The sequence below is a fragment of the Ruditapes philippinarum genome, unplaced genomic scaffold (genome assembly GCF_026571515.1).
Source record: "Ruditapes philippinarum isolate M1 unplaced genomic scaffold, ASM2657151v2 ctg2208_1_1_1_1, whole genome shotgun sequence".
Taxonomy (NCBI): domain Eukaryota; kingdom Metazoa; phylum Mollusca; class Bivalvia; order Venerida; family Veneridae; genus Ruditapes; species Ruditapes philippinarum.
Window position 1 is genome coordinate 641 of NW_026859269.1, and position 24,914 is coordinate 25,554.

At 33.4% G+C, this 24,914-nt stretch overlaps 2 protein-coding genes across 2 annotated transcripts; both read left to right on the forward strand.

Annotated features, from left to right (window-relative positions):
* Window positions 1-1,607: 1,607 nt before the first annotated feature.
* On the forward strand, window positions 1,608-3,210 carry LOC132755916 (uncharacterized). The gene is made up of 4 exons (XM_060746856.1): window positions 1,608-1,899; window positions 2,076-2,318; window positions 2,810-3,094; window positions 3,197-3,210. The coding sequence occupies exons 1-4, from the start codon at window positions 1,608-1,610 to the stop codon at window positions 3,208-3,210; spliced, it is 834 nt and encodes a 277-aa protein (XP_060602839.1).
* Window positions 3,211-16,974: 13,764 nt separating this feature from the next.
* On the forward strand, window positions 16,975-17,556 carry LOC132755919 (uncharacterized). Its single transcript, XM_060746857.1, has one exon. The coding sequence runs from the start codon at window positions 16,975-16,977 to the stop codon at window positions 17,554-17,556; it is 582 nt and encodes a 193-aa protein (XP_060602840.1).
* The last annotated feature ends 7,358 nt before the right edge of the window (window positions 17,557-24,914 follow it).

The following is a 24,914-nucleotide window of genomic DNA, read 5'->3' on the forward strand; positions in this document are numbered from 1 at the left end:
AAGGAAACGTCGCATTATTATAAGTTATTATAGGACCTAGATATTGATTTAGCTTGCATTGTGGTATATAAGCTCAGTTGTTTGAAAATTAATCACCAAGGCTTACTGCATTTTTATCATACGTATTTTTGCGCATCTAATTTCCATGTACCATAAAGCACTCAAAATTAACGCTCGAACGTCAGAACAAGTTAAGAGTTATATTAAAATCCTACTAGTCTCGGGTACACTACACTTTTCGATTACATTACATTTTTTTTAATTACATTTCATTACCTGAATATGCAGCACAATGATATAAAATATACTCACTTGAAAATTTTGTAAAATGAAATCACGGTTTATTCATTTTGTTATGGTTTGCCATAAACGATTTATCATATATGTTGTTTTTTTCAAACGTATCTTGTCTACTAACTGCAGCATGAAGTTCACATTAGCCTCCATATGCACTTTGCTGGTGGTATCTGATGTCTTAGGCGCTGGAATAAATAGCTATGGTTAGTCTCAAATTTATAAATAAAAAATCTATAATCTTTGTCCATGTTTTATTTAATCTTAATATTTTCAAATATAATATTTATCGGTACACACATAAGTAATAGCAATTGAAAAAAAGGAAATATGACAAATGTATCGTGAATAGTAATTTATAATTGTTTAAATTTAAATATAACATTTGTCCGATGAATGCAAATATGACGGTTAAAATATGAATACAAAGATCAACCAGGGATGGCGATGTTCATGGAAGGCAGATACCGACAACATCCAGTTATACAGAGAGGCATCCAGTAGGGCACCGAACAAAAAATTGAAACAAAAGAAACCAAAAATGAAACTGGGAGGTATCGAAAGGCAAAGGAAGAGAGGAGGCTTAAGAATAAAATAAATATAGTTTTACCTTATCAATTTTTATCACACACCCGTGCCGATTTTGCAATTCCGTAAATATGGTATTGCACGGCCGTGCATATATTTGACGTGACGTCATTAGCGTTAAACAAACATAGTGTAAAGACGCGCTAAATGTTAGCGTTATACTATAGACGCGTCAATGAAAAATGACTCTTATTTCACTTTAAACGGTCTTTATTTTGGGTATGTGATAAATAGAATATTAAATTCGTGTAAGTTCATTACTGAATTTATTGCACTCGTTGAATAAAATAATATTATGCTCGCCAGAGGCTCGCATAATACAACTCGTGCAATAAATTCAGTATTGAACTTACACTCATTCAATATCCTCTATATATGTAACAAACTTTAAGGATTGGTTACTGATAGATATAACAATTAAACTAATATTAGAACTTGCCTATCTAATTCAGGAGGAGGTAACACCGGTGGTTGGAGCAGTAGGTTAACTGGTAAGTCATAAAGTAAAAAATGACGCAGGACATAAAACCTTATCACGAACTTTTAATGAATAAATGTTTGAATATGGACATAATGTCTGAATCCCATTAATGTTAATATCATCTTGAATACGTTAATGATAATTGATATTAATGCAAAATCTAGTAAACCTCTCTGTGGCAAGGTAACGAAAACGAAAAAATAATCACATCAAACTTAACTTAAATGAGCTATAATCTTTAGTAATGTCAAAGAACATTTTTATTTCAGGTGGTTATGGGCCTAGCAGAAATGCGGGATTGATGTTCGCATCCAGCAGTTCTCTTGGTGGAGGTAACATATATGGAGGTGGGTTTGGAATAAGTGGTGGTAATATGTTAGGAGGAGGTACGATTGGGGGAGGTACTTTAAATAGTGGCAATACGGTTGGAGGAAGAGCTGAAAATGGAGGCGGTACGACTGAGAGTGGTGCTAGTAATGGAGGCGGCGTAACTGGAAGCGGAACATTCAATGGGGTCGGAGGCCCTAGTGATGGAGGTATGATTGGAAGTAATTACTATAAAATAATCAATGAGTTACAAATAATAAGACGTTGCATGCACCATTTGATTTTCAATTAATTAAGTTATAAATAAATCGTTGGTGCAAATTAATTAAACATATTCATTGAAATAAAATTTATTGAATATTCAACAATGAAATGTATGCTTTAGGCAGTGGAAGGAATATGGTAGGTGGCATTCTAAATGGATTTGGAGGTGGTTCGACTGCAAATAGTGGAACTGGTGGTAGATCATTGAATGGAAATGTAGGAATTGGCGGTGGATCATTGAATGGAAATGTAGGATTTGGTGGTGGTTTCCTAATTGGAGGCAGCAAATTAGGTGGTAGAATTGGGTATGGAAGCCTTAGAGGACTTGGAGGTGGAATCATGAATAATGCTGGATTGAATGGAAGTATGTCAATTAATTAATAGCAGTATTTTGATGAAATGTTTATCCAATTCATTAACATTCCAAAACTTGATTTTTAGATGACAAAAATTTTGTAAGTTTTTTAAATTTTTTTTCGTGTTCACTATTTTTCCTCAATTAAAACTAATATGTGATTACGCATTATTTTAAATCTATCAATTTTCCCAATTTTTAAACCTCTATAAGTTTTGTTTGACAAGGTGTTTGGGGGAAATAGAGCAATCGGGGGTAATGGGGGACTTGGCGTAATTGGGCTTGCGGTAATGGTGGGTTCGTAAGCGAATTGGGCAGAAGGGTGGGCTTTTAAAGGGGGAATTGACGGAAAAGGGGGACATAAGTCAATTTGCGGTAAAACCGGCTTTGGGGGTTAAAGGGGGACTTGGAGGTAAAGTTACTAAGGCATGGGGGCCTTTGGGGAACGCGAAATTGGGGGCCCAATGTTTTTGACTTATGGTATGAATGACTTAGCGGAGATAGCAGGCTTGGCGGAAATGATGGTGCAATTGGCGGTAATGGTGGACTTGGTGGCAATGGTGGATTTGGCAGTAATGATGGTATTGGTGGTAATGGTGGACTTGGTGGTAATGGTAGACTTGGTGGTAATAATGGACTTGATGATAATAGTGGACTTGGAGGAGGTAATGGTGCACTTGGCGGTCTTGGCGGTATGGCTGGTGGTTTGGGTGTAATCAATGGAGGCTTTGGTGGTATTGGGGCCGGATTCGGTAAAATTACAATGGGAGGTGCTGGAAGTTTAGGTATATTAAAATATTTCTCTATAAAATTATTTGTTCTAGCTTTTCGAAATGATTATGTTAATTGCATTTTGCAAAAAGATTTTTTTATTAAATATATTTAAGTTGTTTTACAATGATAACGAATGTAGAAACTGAATAAACACATTTAACGAGATCTTAATTTTACAAGGTGGTAGTAACCTAGCTGGTAGCAACATAGCGGGCGGTAACACTGGAGGTGTAGAAATCGGGGGAGGAAGCACTAGAGGAAATGGATTTCGCGGATTTATGGGGATTGGTAGTTCAGGTACGTTTTGTCTTTTAAAGTCTATGATATACATACATATGTTTAAATAATGTTTACGATTCTCTACAGGTAGAAATCCTGGATAAAACCAAATTCATTTACCTCATAAGTTATTATTAGTTGAATGTACAAATACTTGTTATATGATTTCAAAAGATGCAACTATTCAAATTTTAATGTCGCATTTAACACAAAGACTTCTAATAAGTTTTAATTTTTGACAGTTAAAATATAATAAAACACGTGTGTACATTTCAACATGCATGTTGGTATGCTTAACATGAATTTGGTATAATTTTTTTTTTGTTCAGTTAGTTATATACCTTAGTTCCTTATATTTTCACTAAGCCAATATATTTACATTATTCCAGGTATGAACAGATTGAGGAAAACCTATTAGTGACTGGTTGAGACATAAGTCCGCTTTTTATGTGCAGGAATTTACTTAATATATCGGAAAGTGTTATTTGGTTAGCATATTTCTTGTAGACTACAACCAGCATTTGAAAAATATTATCTTGCAACTGAGATATCAAATATTGTTTCTGTTAATGATTTTGTATGCATTTGAATGCTTTGTTTGTTGTAAAGTTTATAAGTAAGTTATTTTACGTATGACAGTTTATGTAGTCCGAAAGAGAGAGAAAGAGAGACAGAGAGTTTATAATATTTAAAATATCATATTCTTACGAACATTTTACATTCATGTTTAGATTGCATTGTGTTGTAAATGTCAATAAAAGTGTACTTTGCATGGAAAACATGACTCATTCTATTTTGTTTTACGTAATATTTAGTAATAGAAAGAGCATCCAAACACGAGGCTATCTAATTTATGCGAGGGGGCGTATCCCCCAATTATTAATAAGATTGCCGAGTGTTTTGATGTTCTTTCTCTTTTGTATCACAGTCAAACAAAAAAACACGTTCCCTGTTGCCAAATATGAAACCCCAGAAAAAGTAACCAATGACCGAGCATCTGGATGTGATGTTTCTGTCGCTTTCCCTTTCTCTGTCGTCACAATAAGTAAACCCCTGCAAAGATGAGCCAATCAATGGGCATGCTCTGGAGTGCGGGTAACTGATACCTGCACTCCAGTTAATGCACTGTGCATGTATATGTATACGATGTAACTCTGACACATTTTCAACAGAAAGGTCCCCAAACTATGATACAATTCTGAGATAGAATATAATAAAACAAATATTAAAAATCGAAGACTAGGTTCGATAATGTCAAAATCATGTATGATACAGAATCATGTGAATGAGAATTGAAAGTAGTCACATGGTCATCTCGTATTATCAGATTATATAACTTAAATATAACATTGGTACATGTATCAAAATAATCTGAATAAGCAATAATAAATTTATCCTGTCACTTGTATCAATTTCGACCCGATAACAAGGTGCCGTATATTTTTACTGATCTACGGCACTTGATCACGTGGTATGCATGTTTGTCGGACTACTTTTCAAGAAAAAATATAAAAACCGTCGTTAAATCTTCTGTGTGTAGAATTACGAATTTTGGAAACGTTGATAAAACTTTGTTTGTTTATTTTATTTCACTCTATACTTTTTCAAGCGAAATAAAAATTATTAAAAGTGAAATAAATGTGAAACTTAACTCGTTTGCGACATTAAAATAGCGTATTTGATTTGATTGTTTTGCACGTGCTGTTTGGCGCTACATTGTGACGTCACGTAAACAATACTTTAAACGTCTGTACAGCGTTAACGACTGAATAAAAGATATTGGTGTTCGAATTCATTTTCTTAGTTAGACCATTTTCTTTCATTCTAGATAGTTTTCACAACAAACTTCGGCAAAAAATTGTTTTTATTTATGACATTTTTCAAACAAAATGGCGCCCTAAATGTGAAAATACACAGGAGATAATAAGAACGGCGAGTGCATTGTTGTAGAATAATGCACGCTTCGGACCTTCTTTGTTTATATAGAAACATTTTCGATAGGGTGATTAAATAAAATTCTTTAAAAAAAACGGTGACAGGATAAATAGAATAATAGATTGGTGCCGTGGATGGAGAAAGTTTATCTGGCTCTGCTCCGGAATTTATTGGGTTCGCCTTCGGCTCACCCAATAAATTCCTCCGCCTCGCCAGATAAACTTTCTCCATCCACGGCACCAACCTATTATTCTCTATATACATTTCTATTTTGCTGTTAAGAAAACACAAACCAGAATCAAAAATGTGTAACTAACTAAACTAACTAAAAATGATAAATTTGGGATACTTTCTTCAACTAAATTCATGCATTATGGTGAAAAAATGCCAATTCAGAGGTAATACAAATAATGTGAAACTTGTCAGAAGAGCAGCAATCAAATGAAATATTTCTCATACATTTCCTAAGAGATTGTATAACATTACAGTGATTTACCATATGTTTGGAGATAATTTATTGTTTACATTCAGTTTACGTACATAACAGTCAAAAGTCTTTCTGAGAATGGTGTGCGAATTTATTATAGAAATGACATTTGAACATGCGAATGTTGTTGCTGTTGTTGTTTTTACATCGTAACGTACAACTGAACTATCTTAAAACTTAATGCAATATTATGAAAGATATTTCTTTATGGTTTAACTGTGGTTTTGAGTTCCTTTAAACAATGTCACAAACTGTTCGAACCTTAATGGCTAATGTTGATGAGTTGAGGATTTGACAGCACATACATATACGTAGTTATGAACAATAGTAGTTTAATTCATTTGTCTGCAGAAATTGTTTACCTTACATGTTATTTGATACATAAATTTTTCAAACTGAGAACAATTTGTTTTATTTTGAATAAAGTTTATATGTAATATTTCTTATTTAAAGACACACTATTACTCAGTTATGCTTTTTTATTTAAATATTAAAGGCTACTTTTATGGTGACCTCTTATCGTTTCCTAAAAGGTTACTCATTGGCCTATTACCTGAACTTTATTAAGCTTCTGTTACCTTTGACAATAAGTAAAATTATAGTGATAAAGTAGTTTGTATGGAAGTCAAAACAATACTTTGTTTACATTTTGCTACTTTTATGGCAAATGATTTTACATGTAGCACATCTGTGCATATGGCATGCTTTTTAAATATTATTTTAACGTTAAAAACTCATGTTTGTCCATTCTAAAGAAGAAAAATATTATTTAATTTTAGGTTCATAATGTGTAGATCTTTCAGGTTCATTATTATTCAAGATGATAATGCATTTCCTAATGCAAGCAGTTTAACCATTAGCACAATTGCACTGTCTAGTTTTGTTCCTGGAAAAAGGAGTCTTGAAATACGCAAACGATCGTCTCAAGCAGATTGAAAGTGCTAAGAAAATACGCTAATGATCTCTTGTCATACCGATGATTAACAATTGGTGTAACAGCTTGTTTTGACACTTGTGAACATTTAAAAAAAGAAAGTATGTCTAAGAGTAAATTTGTATGATTTTTTCTAACAGTTAAGCTCGCGTTTCTTAAATGACATTTTCGACTTTGACATTGCTTTTATTTAATTAGACGTAGATAATTCATATGTTTGTACGCAGTGTGCAACTGTGCTGCATGTGTATACTTCACAGTTAGTGAAAATATTTGTAAGTTTTTGTATATACACTTAACAAAAGTTCTAACCGATCACTTTTTAAATTTTGATTATTTTATAACGGGTCAATAGATCCTTATAAAATTTTACAGAGGTCATTTTTGTGTCATTTTCTACTGATTTGTGGAATGAAAAATAATTTAATACGGTTCCATGCACTCACGCGGGAGACAGGGCTAGGTTTACACATTTTGGCACGAAATGTTCGTGCAGAGCGTGGTGAGTATTAAATGTTACATTGTATAAATCCTTGTTAACTTTATAAGTGAAAAAACATAAAACATGGCACAAATGTCGATGCAGGATCGTGCCGTAGCAGTTCGAATGTTGAATGCTGGGGCCTCTATCAGACAGGTGAGTGGCTGTTCATAAAAATTTTTTTTTTAATATCGATACAGTATTATTTAAATAGAAAAATGTTATAATTTATTATTCTCAGTATGTTCATTCTCTTCGAAATAAAATAAAAGTCGGATCTATTGGTATTATTCTTTTTCATATATAAGCGAAAACTCAGGGTGATCGGTTAGAACTTTTGTTCAGTGTAGTACACGCTGAAAATGTTATAAATAAAATCAATTCATATTTTTATACCAGTTATAATTGTTTTGTGTGTGTGTGTGTGTGTGTGTGTGTGTTGGTGCGTGCGTGTGCGTGTGCGTGTGCGCGCGCGTGTGCGCGCGCGTGTGTGTGTGTGTGTGTGTGTGTGTGTGTGCGTGTGCGTGTGCGTGCGCGTGCGCGTGCGCGTGTGTGTGTGTGTGTGTGTGATTTTAATTCATATCACGAGTTTCAAAAAAGTATTATGTTTTTTTGAAGCTCACTCGATGAAATGACGAAATCCAATTTACGCAAAACAAATATTAAGTTTTATGACAGCAACTGATTAAGGCTGTTTTGCAACTCAATCTTTATTTTATTATTCAAATTTTAATTTAGTGTTCATAGCTAAAAAGTATTTCTCGATTACGTTCTTGCACTGACAGATTGTTCTCAAATCTGTTTAAGAGGTCGTCCGCTGTGTGGCGTTTTACAACAATCATAATCTTGTTAAGACTGTAATGCTAACCTGTTGTTTGTGTTTATTTCTACTTCGGACAAAGTTTGATGGACAACATTAGATAAAAAATATTCAGTCTTGCTTTGCTATTAGAATTAACATCGAAATATACTTCTAGAGATAAAGCTAAAACTAAACATACACAATGACTGACAACGAAGTAACCGCGGAACCGTCATAAAAACACGTTAAAATTAAAAGATAAAACTCAATACATTACTATTACGACATGCAAGCGCCTGGGGTCTTGCGAATGGAAAAATAATCAGGATGTAGTCTTCAGTGTTAGAAATAGAACACTAAACAAACACTACAGTTTCATTTAATAACACATACTGTAACACATACGGTACCGATGGCCTAGTGGTTATGGCGTCCGCCTTCGGATCGGGAGGTCGAAGGTTCGAGCCCCACGGGGAGCGTTAATTGAAGGATGAATGTTTCTCGTGGGACTCGTTCCGAAATGGCCGCTTCGTGAGCCGCGAGGTAGTTAAAATGAATGGTTGCCTCGCGCCTGGCATAGTGGTAGGAATTTGGAGGTACATGGTATGCAACCAAAAGGTGTCTCATAAGTCAAAATGGCTGGCCCTTTCAGTAGGGGTGACGCTATAATAAACAAGACCTTTACCTTTTTTATATATATATATATATTAAGAGTGTTTCATCGATTATTATTAATTATTTAATCTTACCATTTTATAGATGTTATGCCAATTTCAGCAAACGTGTTTTTATAGAGCTCTTTAAATATAACTTTTGGATTTTAAGACTTCTTTTCATTTTTTCCGTCAATGTTCCAGATCTATGGACAAAATGTTAACTTATCAAGTCAAAGGCCGAGTTCTTGCTTCATTTATTGGAACTAACATTTCCTTTACTCCAAACAGTACAACAGTTCTCAAATTTCAACATTACTAATTGGAATACGAATAATTATATGTGTACATATTTTGGTTTCTTTCTTTGGTGAAGCAATCACTCTTCAGAGTTTGGGGTGATTGCTGGCGGCGTTAATTTTTTGTGTAGCAAGTCTAAGTTAATGTTCACGAGTTAAAGCATTAAACTATTTGAACCTGTCTAAAAAATATGAGCCGCGTCATGACAAAACCAACGTAACGGGTTTGCGACCAGCATGGATCCAGACCAGCCTGCGCATCCACGCAGTCTGATAAGGATCCATGCTGTTCGCTTACCAACTCTATTACAAGTAGAGAAACTGATAGCCAACAGCATGGATCCTGATCAGACTGTGCGGATGCGTAGGCTGGTCTGGATCCATGCTTGTCGCAAACGCAGTACGTTGGTTTTGTCATGGCGCGGCTCATATGTTGTGCGCATGGAAAATCTTGAGATACGAATTTAATTAAACGAAAAATTGAATACGTTACATTAACAAATTGAAGTCAAGTAAATTTACTTAAACCCTCTATTTCTTATCTATTTATCAAAATTAGCAAGTCATAAATATCATATTAGTTTTATAATGATATATAGTTTATTGCTGAATAAATTTTAATATCTTTTTACAATGTATTTGTCATAGTTTTTCTTATTTTGTTTCATTTAAAGATTTCTAAACTTAAGGTAAATATACGTAACAGTGCACTCCAAAATGTAAATTTAATAAACTTACTAAAGAGCAACACCAATCCAAAAGTAACACTTATTGTTACCAAACCCTTTTTCTTTTTAACGTAATATTTATTCTGAAAATTAGTTTGTTTGGGTGAAAATTGCTTAAAGGTATGTTTGAATCTTGGTTCAGGCAACTAAATTTTACTTATTTTGCAAACGGGTGGTTTTCGGATGATAACACATAAATATGCCAATGGATACTGATAATATTTAGTACAAATATGTAAGTTCCGGTCGTGTTTAAATCTCGGCAAATACTACTAAATCTTAAAATAGCAGTAGTCTAGCTGTTTTCGTTATAATTGTTTCTATGCATTTTTTCTTAATAGTATTATCTGATCGATTATGAAAAATTCGCCTGTCCGATGTTTCGTGCGAGTTTTCAATACACATATATCTATTTTGAGGTCGATTTTTTTTTTTGAAAAAACAAAACAAAACAAAAAACAAAAAAAACAACAACAAAAAACAAGAACAAAAAAAACAAAAAAAAACACTAAAGGTATTGTTACAGTCATGCCGGGTTAACGTTGGAAATGCAAATATTTTCTGTAGTTTTATATTTTCAATCTGTACATACATTTAATTTCAATTATATCTATTGATAATTAAATGAGTTTTTTATATGCCCGAAACAATTTCGGGCATATATTATGTTATGCCCCCTAGAGTCCGTCCGTCCGTCCGTCTGTCTCTCTATCCGCACTCACAGGAGGGTAATTATGTGGCTAGAGGGACAATAGGTAACTGTTCTTTCTCTTTTATGTCATTCATTCCGTAATGCTTTTATTTCACGGCGTCTCAACGCCGTGATATTGTGATGGGTAGTTTTCGGTAGCATGGGCATAAGTCACGTGACAAAATGCCTTTCGATTTCTACAGCCGACATTTTATTGATTTTTCACGCAATCATTGTACAGCCCATTTCAGTGAAAAGTTACATAGAAACAGTTTTTTTTTCATAACCATATAGAATCTAATCAGTATTTTATCAACACACAATATATCAGTGTTTTATATTAACACATTTCCGCGCATCCTTTCGACACACTTCAGAAATTCACCAGTTAACATTGTCACCGTAGGGAACGTGTTACAGTATCGCGTTTTTCGGTTACAGTATAAAATTTTTAAGATGGAGGATTATTTATGAGAAAAGAAGTACGTGATTTTAAGTCAGGTCCATACTACTATTAGTTTAATTTCGTAAAGTTGTTTTAGTGCTTTGCTTGTAAGGAACAGAATCCGGTATCTAGCCAAATGTTTCTTCAGACCCTGCACCCCAGATATATCGCTAAATTGTCTCATAAATGTGCAGATTTGACAGTTTAAAAATTTGAATCGAGAGACCAACGCATTTTTCTCCCATTCCGACATTATTTAAGCATGCCTATATAAAGTAAATGTACAAAACATTAGTCCTTTGTGTTTAGAAACGTTTATATAAAAGTAAATGACCAGTTGAACCTATTTTCCTGTGAAAAAATAACCAGTGTTACAGTATAGAGCGAGGTTAATTTTGAAGAGTTACAGCATAGATCTAGTTTATACCCAGATTTCGGTTACAGTTTAGGATACTTGCCAAATTTCAAACAAAGTTCGTGTATCGCTTATTGTTATGAAATTACTCATACCTTTCTATTTAATACATTCTTGAAAGGTTGTATTACTTTTTTTCTTCAGCAGAAGTTATACTAGTAGTTTGCTATTTTTTTATTTTAAGTTTCAGATTGAGACTTTTTTGATGAATAAGTAATGTCCTAAGTAATGACTGTTTTCATGACAACAACAGTAACTTTTATCGAATTGTATTGAGAGAAGAAAGATTATTGCTTGATTTCATTACACATTATAATAATGCCTATTAGTAATAAAATAGAGAAAAAAGAATCTTTAACAGAAGTCCAACACGGAAAACATGAAAATGTTGCTGGCTCAGTTTGATTAAACCTGTTCATAGACGATAGTGGTAACCACGCCTCCTAGCATCGGCTTCGGCAGAATTCACATTAAACATGAACTGGTACACTTTAGATTTTTTAACATCTGTGGATGTGTTCATGTGGCGGTTATCATGGAACTTTCAATGTGACACGTTATTTCCATTCTATGAAAAGCGGCATATTATCACCAGGTTAAAAAGTGCGTGTGCCCTAAACGAGAATACAATGAGTGAAACTAAATAAAATGAAATTTTGACCGGGGATCGGAGGTTATGAAGCCTGCATACCATGGTTAAGCTGTCAAAATGCAGAATTAACAAGCAGGCAATGCCTTAAGAATGATTAAACAGTATTTAAGTGAGCAATATATCAATCTTAAATTTTATTTTAATTTGGAATTTCCATCTACCATAATGTATTTTGTAAATACTTAAAAGGGTTTGTTACTTTTGGCTTTCTTGGATTTTAAGTTTCAACGACACTGAGGTCATGTGAAAACATTCCTACTTAAGTGTAAAGAAAAACCCTAGATACCTTTTGTGAAACATTTCAAACACGAGCGGGAACCTGACTAGAACCACCGACCTTCCGTAAATTAGCTTGATAGATTCCTTACATACAAATAATCCAAAGTCATGATTTGATTCAAATTCAGCAGTAAATGAAAGATGATTTGAAATCGACGGCCTTATCCCGACTCTGCCACTTTTATGTACGTCCATCAGGCTCACTAGAGAAGATAATGTAATAGTCTGACCTTAATTTATACTCTTTCAATATTATTTTCTTTTTCAGAAACATGATAACTGCTATACAGGATGTCTGAAATAAAAAAACGACCTATAATTTAATAATGACAAAATAATCGTAACTTCAACAAAGAAGCATTCGAAATGACCCCATGATCATGATTTGATTTGAATGCTTTTGGTTCGAGATGAGAAGGGTCTTTAAACATTGCCTTTTTTCAAAATCTATGTTTTGGGCTTTCGTATCCCCGATTGCAACCGAAACCATTTGGACAACTTAATTGGTAGATAGTCATGTAAATTTCATCACATTTAATCAAGTAGTTACTAAGCGGATGAGATTGCACACACATGTGTAAGATCTAGACAGACGGGCGCATTTAACGAACAAGAAAATAGGTTCAACTGGTCATTTACTTTTAGAAACGTTTCTTAACATAAGGGACTAACGTCTTGCAGATTTACTTATTCTAGGCATGCATACATAATGTCGAAAATGAAGAAATTTAAAATGCGATGGTCTCTCGATTCAAATTTTCAAACTGTCAAATCTGCATATTTATGAGACAATATAGCGATAAATCTGCGGTGCAGAGTCTGAAGAAATATTTGGCTAGATACCGGATTCTGTTCCTTACAAGCAAAGCACAAAAACATCTTTTAGAAACTAAACTACTTGTAGTATGGACCGGTACCTGTCCTCCCAACAAATAATCCTCAATCTTTAAAATTCTATACTGTAACCGGAAAACGCGATACTGTAAAACGTTCCCTACAGTGATTGTATACGCACCGGTCTCTCAAATAGTATATTAATTAAAGGATTATGTATGGTGGCTGATTTACGCCATGTCGTATTTTCGCTTCTTCGCCTCAAAATACGAAAATGCGAAAACAGGAAAGGACGAGAAAGTTGGACTTATGTGTTCTCATGTCGGAGTAAATCTTTTCACGTGTAAAATGTCTTTTGAACATTACATTTCTAAGTTTCTATATTTGCAATTAAAAGCTTTAATTGTCTTTTTTGAATAATTTCATTTTTCTTGCGCAATAACACATTTTTTTCACTAAACTGACACTTGGTTTTCTATATGCGTTTCACAATAAACATTCACCATACCAGGTTGTACGATAACTTAAGTTGGTCCGTAAATCAAGCCTTTACCACAACATCAAACTTCATTCAGAATTCATGTCTCATTATTGTGAGCAAAATTCTGAGTTTCCTTTAGATATGTTAGATATGAGCAAATGCGAGGGGGTTATAGAATTAGTCTCCGTCCGTCCATATGTCCTTCCTGCCGTCAGTCCATCCACATTAATTTTTTTTGTCCGGATCATATCTAAAAAAGTATTAACTTGAAACTTCATTGGTGGAGATATCAACTTGAAACTTCATAGGTGGATAAATCAAATTTAAGAGAAATGCAGTGCACAAGAATGATAACTCTACCCTGCATAATTTTTCAGTTATTGCCCTTTGTGATTTTTCAAACTTAATTTTTGTCCAGAGCATAACTGAAAAAAAAAGCCTATGAGATGTCAACATAAAACTTCATAGGTGGTTAGATCTCACTTAGTGATAACTCTACCTTTCCTAATTTTTGAGTTATTGCCTTTTATTACTTTTTTAATACTTAATTTTCACCTGAATGGAGTATAAATTAAGTAAAAAAATTGAGATGTCAATATGAAACTTCATAGGTGGATAGACTTTGTGAGGAGGACTGTTGAGCGAAAAAAATGTTAACTCTACCCTTTTTATTTTCTAAGGTACTGCCATTTGTTATTTTTCATACTTTGTGTCCGGAGCATATCTGAAAAAGTGTTAGAGGTAACAACTTGAAACTTCATAGGCAGATAGATCTCATTGAGGAGGAGTGCAGCACAAAACCGTGCATTATTTTTCAGTAATTGCCTTTTGTTATTTTTCATACTTAAATTTTGTCCAGAGTATAACTACAAAAGTCTTTGAGATATCAACATGAACCTTCATAGGTAGATAGATCTTACTCAGGAAGTTGCAGTGCGCAAGAGTGATAACTCCACACTTCATAATTTTTTAGTTATTGCCCTTTGTTAATTTTCATACTTATTTTTTCACCTGAGTGGAGCATAAGTCAAAAAGTCTTTGAGCTGTCAACATGAAACTTTATAGGTGAATAGATCTGATTAAGAAAGAATGATATGCACAAGAATGAGAACTCTATCCGTTATAATTTTTGAGTTATTGCCTTTTGTTATGTTTTATACGTTTTGTCTGGAGCTTATCTCAAAAAGTGTTCGAGGTTACAACTTGAAACTTCAGATGGATAGATCTCATTTAGGTGGAAAGCAGCATATAAGAATGCCTTTTTTCAGTTATTGTCCTATGTTATTTTTCATACTTAATTTTTGTCCAGGTCATAACTAATAAAGCCTTTGAGATATCAACATTAAACTTCTTGGATAGATCTCACTCAAGAGGTGTGCAGTACACAAGAATGATAAATAACTGCTTTACTACATATACATGTACATTGCTCTTGTAACAAGTTACATTATAATACTTAAAAACCTTCTCAACAAGTTAACATGTCAATTCAGCGCAATGCTATTTGGAGACTTTTTGTTTTTGTTGAGGGTGTTTTTTCTCTTTATTTTTTGTTTTTCGCCGTGACAATCACATTGCTGCATTTGCCAGCAATTTTTTACTTGTGTGGCTATTTTCTTTTGTGTGGTTAAAAAGAACAATAGAGAGAACAATGGAGTAGCCACATAATTACTCTCCTGTTAGAACGTCCGTCCGTCCGTCAGTTAGCAACTAGGTTTCTGAAGCATAACTAAAGTTTCATTTGGCCCACAATATTCAAACTTCATAGGATGATTGTCCATATTGGGTAGAAGACCCCTATTGATTTTGGGGTCACAAGGTCAAATGTCAAGGTCATTATCACCTTAAAACTGAAAACAGTTTCCGAAGCATAACTTAAGTTCCATTTGGCACACAGTCTTCAAACTTTATAGGATAAGTGGCCATATTGGGTACAAGACCCCATTGATTTTGGTGTTACAAGGACAAAGGTCAAGGTCACTATTACATTAAAACTGAAAACAGTTTCCGGAGCATAAGTTAAGGTCTATTTTGCCCACAATATTCACACTTCAAAGGATGATTGTCCATATTGAGTAGAATACCCTTATTGTTTTTTGTGTCACAATGTCAAATGTCAAGGTTACTAATACTTTAAAACTAAAAACAGTTTCCAGAATATAACTTAATTTCTATTTAGCGCATAGTGTTTAAACTTCATAGGATGATTGTCCATATTGGGTAGAACACTCCTATTGACTTTGGGGTCACAAGGTCAAAGTTCAAGGTCGCTGTTACCTCAAAACTGAAAACAGTTTGCAGAGCATAACTTAAGTTCCATTTGGCCCACAAAATTCAAACTTTATAGGAGGATTGCTATTTGAAGGGGATAATACTTTATTTAATGTATGTAATGTCTTACAAATGCTTCATCCTTACTAAAAAAACACTTTCGGGCATATAATAATCCGCCAAGCGGTGCTCTTCTTAATTTATCTGTGCTATACACATATTCTTAAGTATAGGATCTTTATGTACATCAAACTCAAATTGACTTAAACTATTTATGACCTTGACCTTAAAGGTCAAATTATTGAATTTTTACTCATTATTGGTAAATTTGGCTGTAACTTGTAACTTATAAAAAGATTATCTTCCTACTTTGACTAAACAACAACATTCTCGACAAGACCTTGACCTTTAAAGGACATTGACCGTCCAGGTCAACTTATTGAATTTTGGTTAAATTGTCATAATTGTGTTACTAATGTATGGAATTTATTTAAATTTCGTCAAAACAAGACTTATTACATGTACCAAACCCTCATATCAAATAATTAATATGTGATACTGACTTTAAATTTACATTGTCAAGGTCAAATTAATGAATTTTTCTTGTTTCTTTAAAGGACCTTTTTCATGAGTTTGTTATTTAATTGCGGATTTGATTAATACGTGGACAAACAACTGAATTTTGATTGTATTTTCTAAACTTTGTCATTTATTTATAGAAAGGATTCATGCTACCAATGTTTTTCTTCAACTTTCTTATTGAAGATTTATTTAAACCGCTTATATGTTAGCTTTTAGAAAAATAAAAAAAAGCCAAGAGTCGTTTTTCGCCAATCTTGTTTTCTCATTGAAATTGCTGTAAAAGTTGATATAAGTTAAAATGTTTTTGCTTTCTTTCCATTTTAGAATCAACATGCCGAAAAAGAAGAAAAGTAGAGCAAAACTTGACGTCGAAATGTCAAGTCTTCAGATATTAGTTGAAAGAAAGAGGGCTGAAGCAGCAAAATATTGTAATGTGCAAGAACAAAATAAAGAAACAACCATCTACCCTGCTAATGAAAATAAAATGACAAAAATACAAGAAGAAATAAAGGTCCCTGCAATGAAAGAGGGCACGTAAGAACACCAATCGAATATTGAACGTGGAACAAGGGTCGGTTATTCATGTGAGTTATTGAACAAAACATCCAGTGGAGATGGAAATTTTAATGAGTTATATGAAATAATGGAACAAGATGAGAAGGAAAGTACAAGCAAATCAAAAGACAATATACTTGATGAAAAACACTATCATGTACCTGACGATGACTTTCAACGTGAGAATCCTGAAGAAGACGTGAAAACTGAAAATAATGAGGAAAACATAAGTGAGATTTTAGACACTATAGGCAAGAAGAAAAGAAGGAAAAAGATTAAATCTTCTCCATTTCATGATGAATTATCTAACAAAGCGTGTTGTGAGAATTATGCTTATAATGAGTCAAATGAAATAATGGAACAAGATGAAAATGAAAGTACAAGCAAATCAAAAGACACTTTACTTGATGAGAGACACTATCATGTACCTGACGATGACTTTCAACGTGAGAATCCTGAAAAAGACGTGAAAACTGAAAATAATGAGGAAATCATAAGTGAGAATTTAGACACTATAGGCAAGAAGAAAAAAAGGAAAAAGATTAAATCTTGTCCATATCATGATGAATTATCTAACAAAGCGTGTAGTGAAAATTATGCTTATAATGAGTCAAATGAAATAATGGAACAAGATGAAAATGAAAGTACAAGCAAATCAAAAGACATTTAACTTGATGAAAAACACTATCATGTACCTGACGATGACTTTCAACGTGAGAATCCTGAGAAAGACGTGAAAACTGAAAATAATGAGGAAATCTTAAGTGAGAATTTAGACTCTAAAAGCAAGAGGAAAAAAAGGAAAAAGATTAAATCTTCTCCATTTCATGATGAATTATCTAAGAAAGCGTGGAGTGAGAATTATGCTTATAATGAGTCAAATAAAATAATGGAACAAGATGAAAATGAAAGTACAAGCAAATCAAAAGACATTTAACTTGATGAAAAACACTATCATGTACCTGACGATGACTTTCAACGTGAGAATCCTGAGAAAGACGTGAAAACTGAAAATAATGAGGAAATCATAAGTGAGAATTTAGACACTAAAGGCAAGAAGAAAAGAAGGAAAAAGATTAAATCTTGTCCATTTCATGATGAATTATCTAACAAAGCGTGTAGTGAAAATTATGCTTATAATGAGTCAAATGAAATAATGGAACAAGATGAAGAGGGAAGTACAAGCAAATCAAAAGACATTTAACTTGATGAAAGACACTATCATGTACCTTACGATGACTTTCAACGTGAGAATCCTGAGAAAGACGTGAAAACTGAGAATAATGAGGAAATCGTAAGTGAGAATTTAGACTCTAAAGGCAAGAAGAAAAAAAAGGAAATAGATTAAATCTTTTTCATATCACGAAGAATTATTTAACATAACATGTAGTGAAAAGTATACTGAAAATAATGAGGACATCATAAGCGATAATTCAGACACTAATGATATGAAGAAAAAAAGGATAAAATCAATCTTCTCCTGAATACTTGAGCAAAACGTGTAGTGAAGATGAAATCTATAACGAGTCATATGCTGAAATGGATGAATTTGATATTGATGATTGTGATATAAACATTACCAGTGCTGATATGTCTAAGTTCCAATTCATCTTGACTTTTGATGAATGGTGTAAAATGCAGCCTGTTGAAAAGATTTATAGTAATGGAAGGAAAGTAAGACGCTTAAGCGCAATTGGACGGATGTTTTTCAGAAAAAAAACGAACAAATTATATAAAGGATGTGTTTTGGCATTCAAATCTCACAACATTAAAGCTGCTCGAAGTAGAAAAGTACTAGGAACCTTCCTCGTGGCAACTGCTCGATGTAAGGGGCCATTTATACAAGGGGAAATTTGAATTTCAAATTCACAATAATCCAAGCTTTGAATCACAGATAGTCGTACACTGCATGGTAAATTGCTGCATTCAGCACAATGAAAATGAAGTAAACCGAAGAAATATTACCGGAATTAAAAGACAAAAAGTAGCCGATGAAATTATGAAGTCATCATCTCTTAAAACGTATTAGAATAATGTAATAACAGATGACATTGAACAAATGAGAGAATGTCATTTCACAACTTTCCCAAATAATGACGTCCTACGAAAAATAGTATCTGAGGTAGTTCAGAAAGAAAATTTATACAACAATACTTTGGCGGAAATACAAATTCTACAAGAGAGTTACGATAAGGAAAACGACTCCTATATAAGAAACATAGGTCTTGATCCATTCACAGTTATTATGATATCTGACAAACAAATAAAATTAATGAAACACTTATCCGACAAAAACAAGTTAACTATTTACCTGGATGCTAAAGGTTCAGTGATATCAAATATTGCAGGACAAAAAAAAAACATTTTTATATTCAGCAGTAGTTAAACCAGAACTTCCGGCTGTTTCAATAGCTGACATGTTGTCAACACAACATACAATACCGAGGATTGAACTTTTTCTCTCGACACTTAAACGACAAATGAATATGATGGGTACAAAAATAAAAATACACAAAATCGAAACGGATTACAGTTTTGCTTTATTACAAGCGTCACTCATACCTTTAATTCTAGCAACTTGAAAACGTATCTAAATCAATGCTATGGAATTGTTAAAGGTAATGCGATTCCGGAAAACTTCACTATTCATCATTTATGTACAACACACATGATTAAAGACTTTAGCAGGCAATTTAAAAAATACAACCCAAATTCTAATTCTAATTCAAGAGCAACGCTAGGCGGAGCATTATATGCCCGAAAGTGTTTTTTTTTAGTAAGGGTGAAGCATTTGTAAGACATGGGAATTAGCTGTTCATCCTATAAAATTTTACAGATGTATGTTGATTAATACTTAAGTTATTAATAATGACCTTAACCTTTGACCTTGTGACCCTAAAATCAATAGAAGTCTTCGACCTTTTATGGACAATCATCCTAAAGAGTTTGAATATTGTGGGCCAAATGGAACTTTAGTTATGCTCCGGAAACTGATTTCAATTTTAAGGTAATAGTGACCTTCACCTTTGACCTTGTGACCCCAAAATCAATAGGGGTCTTCTATCCAATATGGACAATCATCCTATGAAGTTTGAACATTGTGGGTCAAATGGAACTGAAGTTATGCTCCAGAAACTGTTTTAAGTATCAAAGTAATAGTGACCTTGACCTTTGACCTTTTGACCCCAAAATCAATAGGGGTCTTCTACCCAATATGGACAATCATCCTATAAGGTTTGAACATTGTGGGTCAAATGGAACTTAAGTTATGCTTCGCAAAGTGTTTTCAGATTTAAGGTAATAGTGACTTTGACCTTTTGACCCTAAAATCAATAGGGGTCTTCTACCCAATATGGACAATCATCCTATGAAGTTTGAACATTGTGGGCTAAATGGAACTTAAGTTATGCTCCGGAAACCAAATTGCTTACGGACAAATTGCTAACGGACAGAATTTGTTTTCAGTATCAAGGTAATAGTGACCTTGACCTTTGACCTTTTGACCCCAAAATCAATAGGTGTATTCTACCCAATATGGACAATCATCCTATGAAGTTTGAACATTGTGGGTCAAATGAAACTTAAGTTATGCTCCGGAAACTGTTATCAGTTTTAAGGTAATAGTGACCTTGAGCTTTGACTTTTTGACCCCAAAATCAATAGGGGTCTTTTACCAAATATGGACAATCATCCTATGAAGTTTGAACATTGTGGGTCAAATGAAACTTAAGTTATGCTTCGGAAACTGTTTTCAGTTTTAAGGTAATAGTGACTTTGACTTTTTGACCCCAAAATCAATAGGGGTCTTCTACCCAATATGGACAATCATCCTATGAAGTTTGAACATTGTGGGTCAAATGGAACTTAAGTTATGCTCTGGAAACCAAATTGCTAACTGACAAATTGCTAACGGACGGTAACTGTTTTCATTATCAAGGTAATAGTGACCTTGACCTTTCACCTTTTGACCCCAAAATATATCCCTGAAGATAATTATGTCAATCCATTCAAAAATAACAAAGTTACAGCCAATAATTGCCAAAAAAATGAAAATTTCAATTATTTGACGGTTTTTTGACCTTCAAAGTCAAGGTCATTTATGAGTGAAGGTCAAGGTTTGGCTGGTTATTTTTAAGGGATATCCTTGAAGATTTTTATGTTCAAGTTTGAAGACAATCGATTCAAAAATAACAAAGTTACAGCTCTCAATTTGAGAGTGTGCAGTTTTTACATGGACAGACATATCTTATGTTCTTTTAAAGTTAATTTACCTGCAAAATCTTTATTCTTTGTGTAATGCCAGTATTGTATGCTGGTAACTTTGTCATCACTGTGCATTTTATTTGTAGACTTCACCAGACTTGATCCTAATTTCATGGTCATTTGTAGCATTTGTCAATGAACCATACATTAAATATGCATTCTGGTCCGATAAATATTAACCAGCCAGCCTGCATATAAAACAAACAGTGCTTGCCATTCATCTTTTTTAATGTTCCAGCGTTTACGCTACATCAGTACATGTACAGAATACTGTACTCGGGTATATTTTCCTTGCGTTTCCATCTTTATCAGTGATTATTCCACTATAATGTTTGTTAAATCCATTTGTAAAATATTAAAACTGGGTGTTAGGAAATATGTTAGCAAAGTCTGAATTAATAAACCCATTTTTTAAACACTTTAAAACACTTATAAATAATTGCTCACACGGAGCACAATCTTTATCTGTTGCATTGTGGTAATTAATGAGTCAGTAAGGGTCTGACTATCGTATTGATTTTTATTCCATATGCTTGTTAATAGTTATCGCTGCACTTTTGTAAAATCACTGTCAAAAACTAGGTTTATAACTCTTTAATATGTTTTATGATTGGGAAAAATGTCCCATTTGTGTTAAAAGTGACTGATTAATATTTGACAGGACATAAACCAGTGCAGGTGTGAAATAAAGGCACATAATACACAAGTGTAATAACACGTTGACGTGGCGTTATTTGCGCCATATTTTTTAAAGCAGCACGCCTCCAGATTCAAAATAATTTTCATGAAATGTTTGAAAATTTATTTGAATGTCTAATATTGTGAAGTAACCAAAAGGAAGCAATAAACGCATTATCAATGGCGCTTACAACCCACGTTAATTACCAAAAAGTGGTCAAAATATACTTAAATAGCCCTTACTGCGTTAGTAACGCAGTAGAAATATAGTTGTAAATACTGAAAAATCAGTCATTGATCGCACACAAAATGTAAAATATTACTTGAATCTTGGATCATTTTATCATTCCTAAAATCCTAGTACAATTTTATCAAGTTTGATTTTATTAAGATATTTTGACTCATCTGGAGGCATGTAGCTTTAAGGAGGTTAATGTTGGCTATCTGTGCGCGTCAAAGAAAAATGACGCTTTTTAACTGGTAACCATACTTACTTTGGATATGTAATAAACATAATATTTAAGTCGAAAAAAAATACCAAATTTATTTAACTCGTCGATAATAATTTTTTCAAGGTCATTTATGTGTCAAAACCATAAAATGGGTGATGACAAACGGATTGCCATGGTTTTGTTTGAAGTAAATCTGTTCTGTTGTAATATAGTTATGACTAATGTTAGCTTTATTGACAAAAAAACCTTAAAAATAAATGGGCATTCAGAGGTTAAAGTCACAAAATTAAGTAATGTGCTGGACAAATATGCAATAATTATGTCCAGTAAAGTATGCAAGTTTTTTTTGTTAAACAGTAACAGTTATACCTTAAATTACAAATTCATTCCGAAGTTAAAGTCAAAGAAATATACGCAATTTTTATTTCTACAGAGTTATTGTGGCCAAATTTTAAGTAATTTCGTTCAGTATTAGGGAAGTTAAATCCAATGTTTAGGTAGTTAAACAACTTTAAAGGTCAAGTTATTTTGAGATTAAAGTAAGGTCGAAGAAAGATATGCCATAAAAATACCTTTTCAATAGTGGTGTAATGGAAAGTATGAAGTCATTCCTTTAAGAATTAGGTAAATAATGGCCAATTTTAGAATTGGTAACATTATAAGTCAATGCTATTTTGATGTCAAAGCCACAGAAATATATGCCTTTAAAGGGATTGTTCAAGCGTTATTGTATCATTTAACCGAAAGCTCAATAGTCAAGGTTATTCAGAAGTCAAAGTATAGAAATGTCACTGGAAAGCTCTTGTCCGAAAAGTTGGTGTTCCCAAATGTATAACGTAATTATGTTTACCAATTATGGCCAAAAATGAAAGTTTTTAGACGAAATGACAAACTGGCGGTTGGATAGTTAAGACTATGGAAAACTCAATGTTCGAGTATCATTGAGGAGAATGAGGAATATTGAGTTGATGGGCTTTTCAATGAATCAGGACAAAATCTAAAATCAAATCGGGGGCTTTATATTATAAGTACATTCTACATTATATTATCGAAACTTTATCTTAAATGCATTTCCTTTTTACTTCAGAATATCAAACGAAGTATCCCATGTGCAGCAAATGATTAATCATTGGCTTTTATATGAAAGTCAATGTTGCATCGTCAATGAGGATCGTGAAGAAGAACACGAAATATGTACAGGAATGAGAACAATATCTAGAAAAGTGACTGTATCATCACCTGTAGCAGTTATACGTGTTTATGAGCACGCCTTGTATGGACGACTATCATTAAATGTAATTTTAAAATCACAAACAATTTCAATAGGAAATTACTCGTATCAACTTGCCGGTGTCACAATGCACCGTGATATGCATTATTGTTCTGTCATAACTTCTGAGATTTATGGCAGCTTATGGTATGACGGGCTAGTTGGTCGACTCCAGACACTTCCAAAAAGCCTGGACACTTGGTTCCCATCCAATGCAATTTTTTTGTAAAATTGCGTAACAGTGTTTTGATATAAGTGAAATTATTGGAAATGTCTAAATCTATTCTCAATGAAAAAAACACCATCAGAAATTACTTTCGTCCAAGTTTAAGTTCCTTAATATTTTCCGAAGTAACATTTAGTTTACATTTGAAGGTCTGTATGAGTGCCTTTTCAGCTATGCGAAAATTCAGTGCTTAGAGTTTCATTCCGTACCAGTTGTATTTTAAGAGTATACAAAATGCTTGTCTGGAACAATTGTGTTTCTTGATCAGAAGATCAATGAACTTATTCTAGAAGTTAATTAAAAGAAAAAGAATAACTAGAAAATTGAATCATGGGACCATTTCATTATAAAGACCAATTCTGTCTAGTTTCCCCTTAAACCGGGTCTCTTATTTTGAAATGACTTGAGTAAGATAGTTTTTTTTTACACATGATCTTGAAACTACCCGTTTACGTCATGTCCCGTTATTGTCCCCCGCCTTTTCGAAGAAAAAAGGGGGTATAGAAATAGGCTTTGTCGGTCGGTCCGTCCGTCACACTTTCGTGTCCGGTCCATAACTTTGTCATTTATCAAAGGAATTTGAAATAACTTGGCACAAATGTTTGTTTTAATAAGACGATGTGTCATGCGCAACAACCTGACCCCTACCTTCAGGGTAAAGGTCGCGCTTGCTCATTCAATGTCAACATTGTCTATTTTAGGGTATATGTCGTGTCCGGTCCATAACTTTCTTATCGTTGAAGTGATTTTGTAAATACTTGCCAAAATTGTTCATAATAATGAGACAATGTGTCATGCCCAACAATCGGTCACCTTCTTCCAAGGTCAAGGTCAAAGTTGGAGGTTAAAGATTAACATAGTCTGTTAAAGGGTATAGTTTGTGTTCGGTCCATAACTTTTTCATAGATCAAAGAATTTTGAAAATACTTGGCACAAATAGTCAATATAATAAGACGATATTCATGCGCAATACCTGCATCCCTACCTCCAAGATCAAGGTCATACTTAGAGGTAAAAAATTAACATATTCTGTTATAGGGTATATTTTGTGTCTGATATTCTTCTTCATAGTTCAAGGGATTTTAAAATAACTTGGCACAAATAGTCACAATAATAAGAAATGTTAAGTGCAACACCTG

What these genes read in the sequence shown, in the direction of transcription:
- LOC132755916 (XM_060746856.1), top strand. Translation starts at nt 1,608, where the DNA reads ATGTCAAAGAACATTTTTATTTCAGGTGGTTATGGGCCTAGCAGAAAT. An exon ending in CGGAGGCCCTAGTGATGGAG is followed by an intron (nt 1,900 to 2,075) that starts GTATGATTGGAA and finishes TGTATGCTTTAG; the next exon opens with GCAGTGGAAGGAATATGGTA. An exon ending in TAATGCTGGATTGAATGGAA is followed by an intron (nt 2,319 to 2,809) that starts GTATGTCAATTA and finishes GACTTAGCGGAG; the next exon opens with ATAGCAGGCTTGGCGGAAAT.
- LOC132755919 (XM_060746857.1), top strand. Translation starts at nt 16,975, where the DNA reads ATGGAACAAGATGAGAAGGAAAGTACAAGCAAATCAAAAGACAATATA.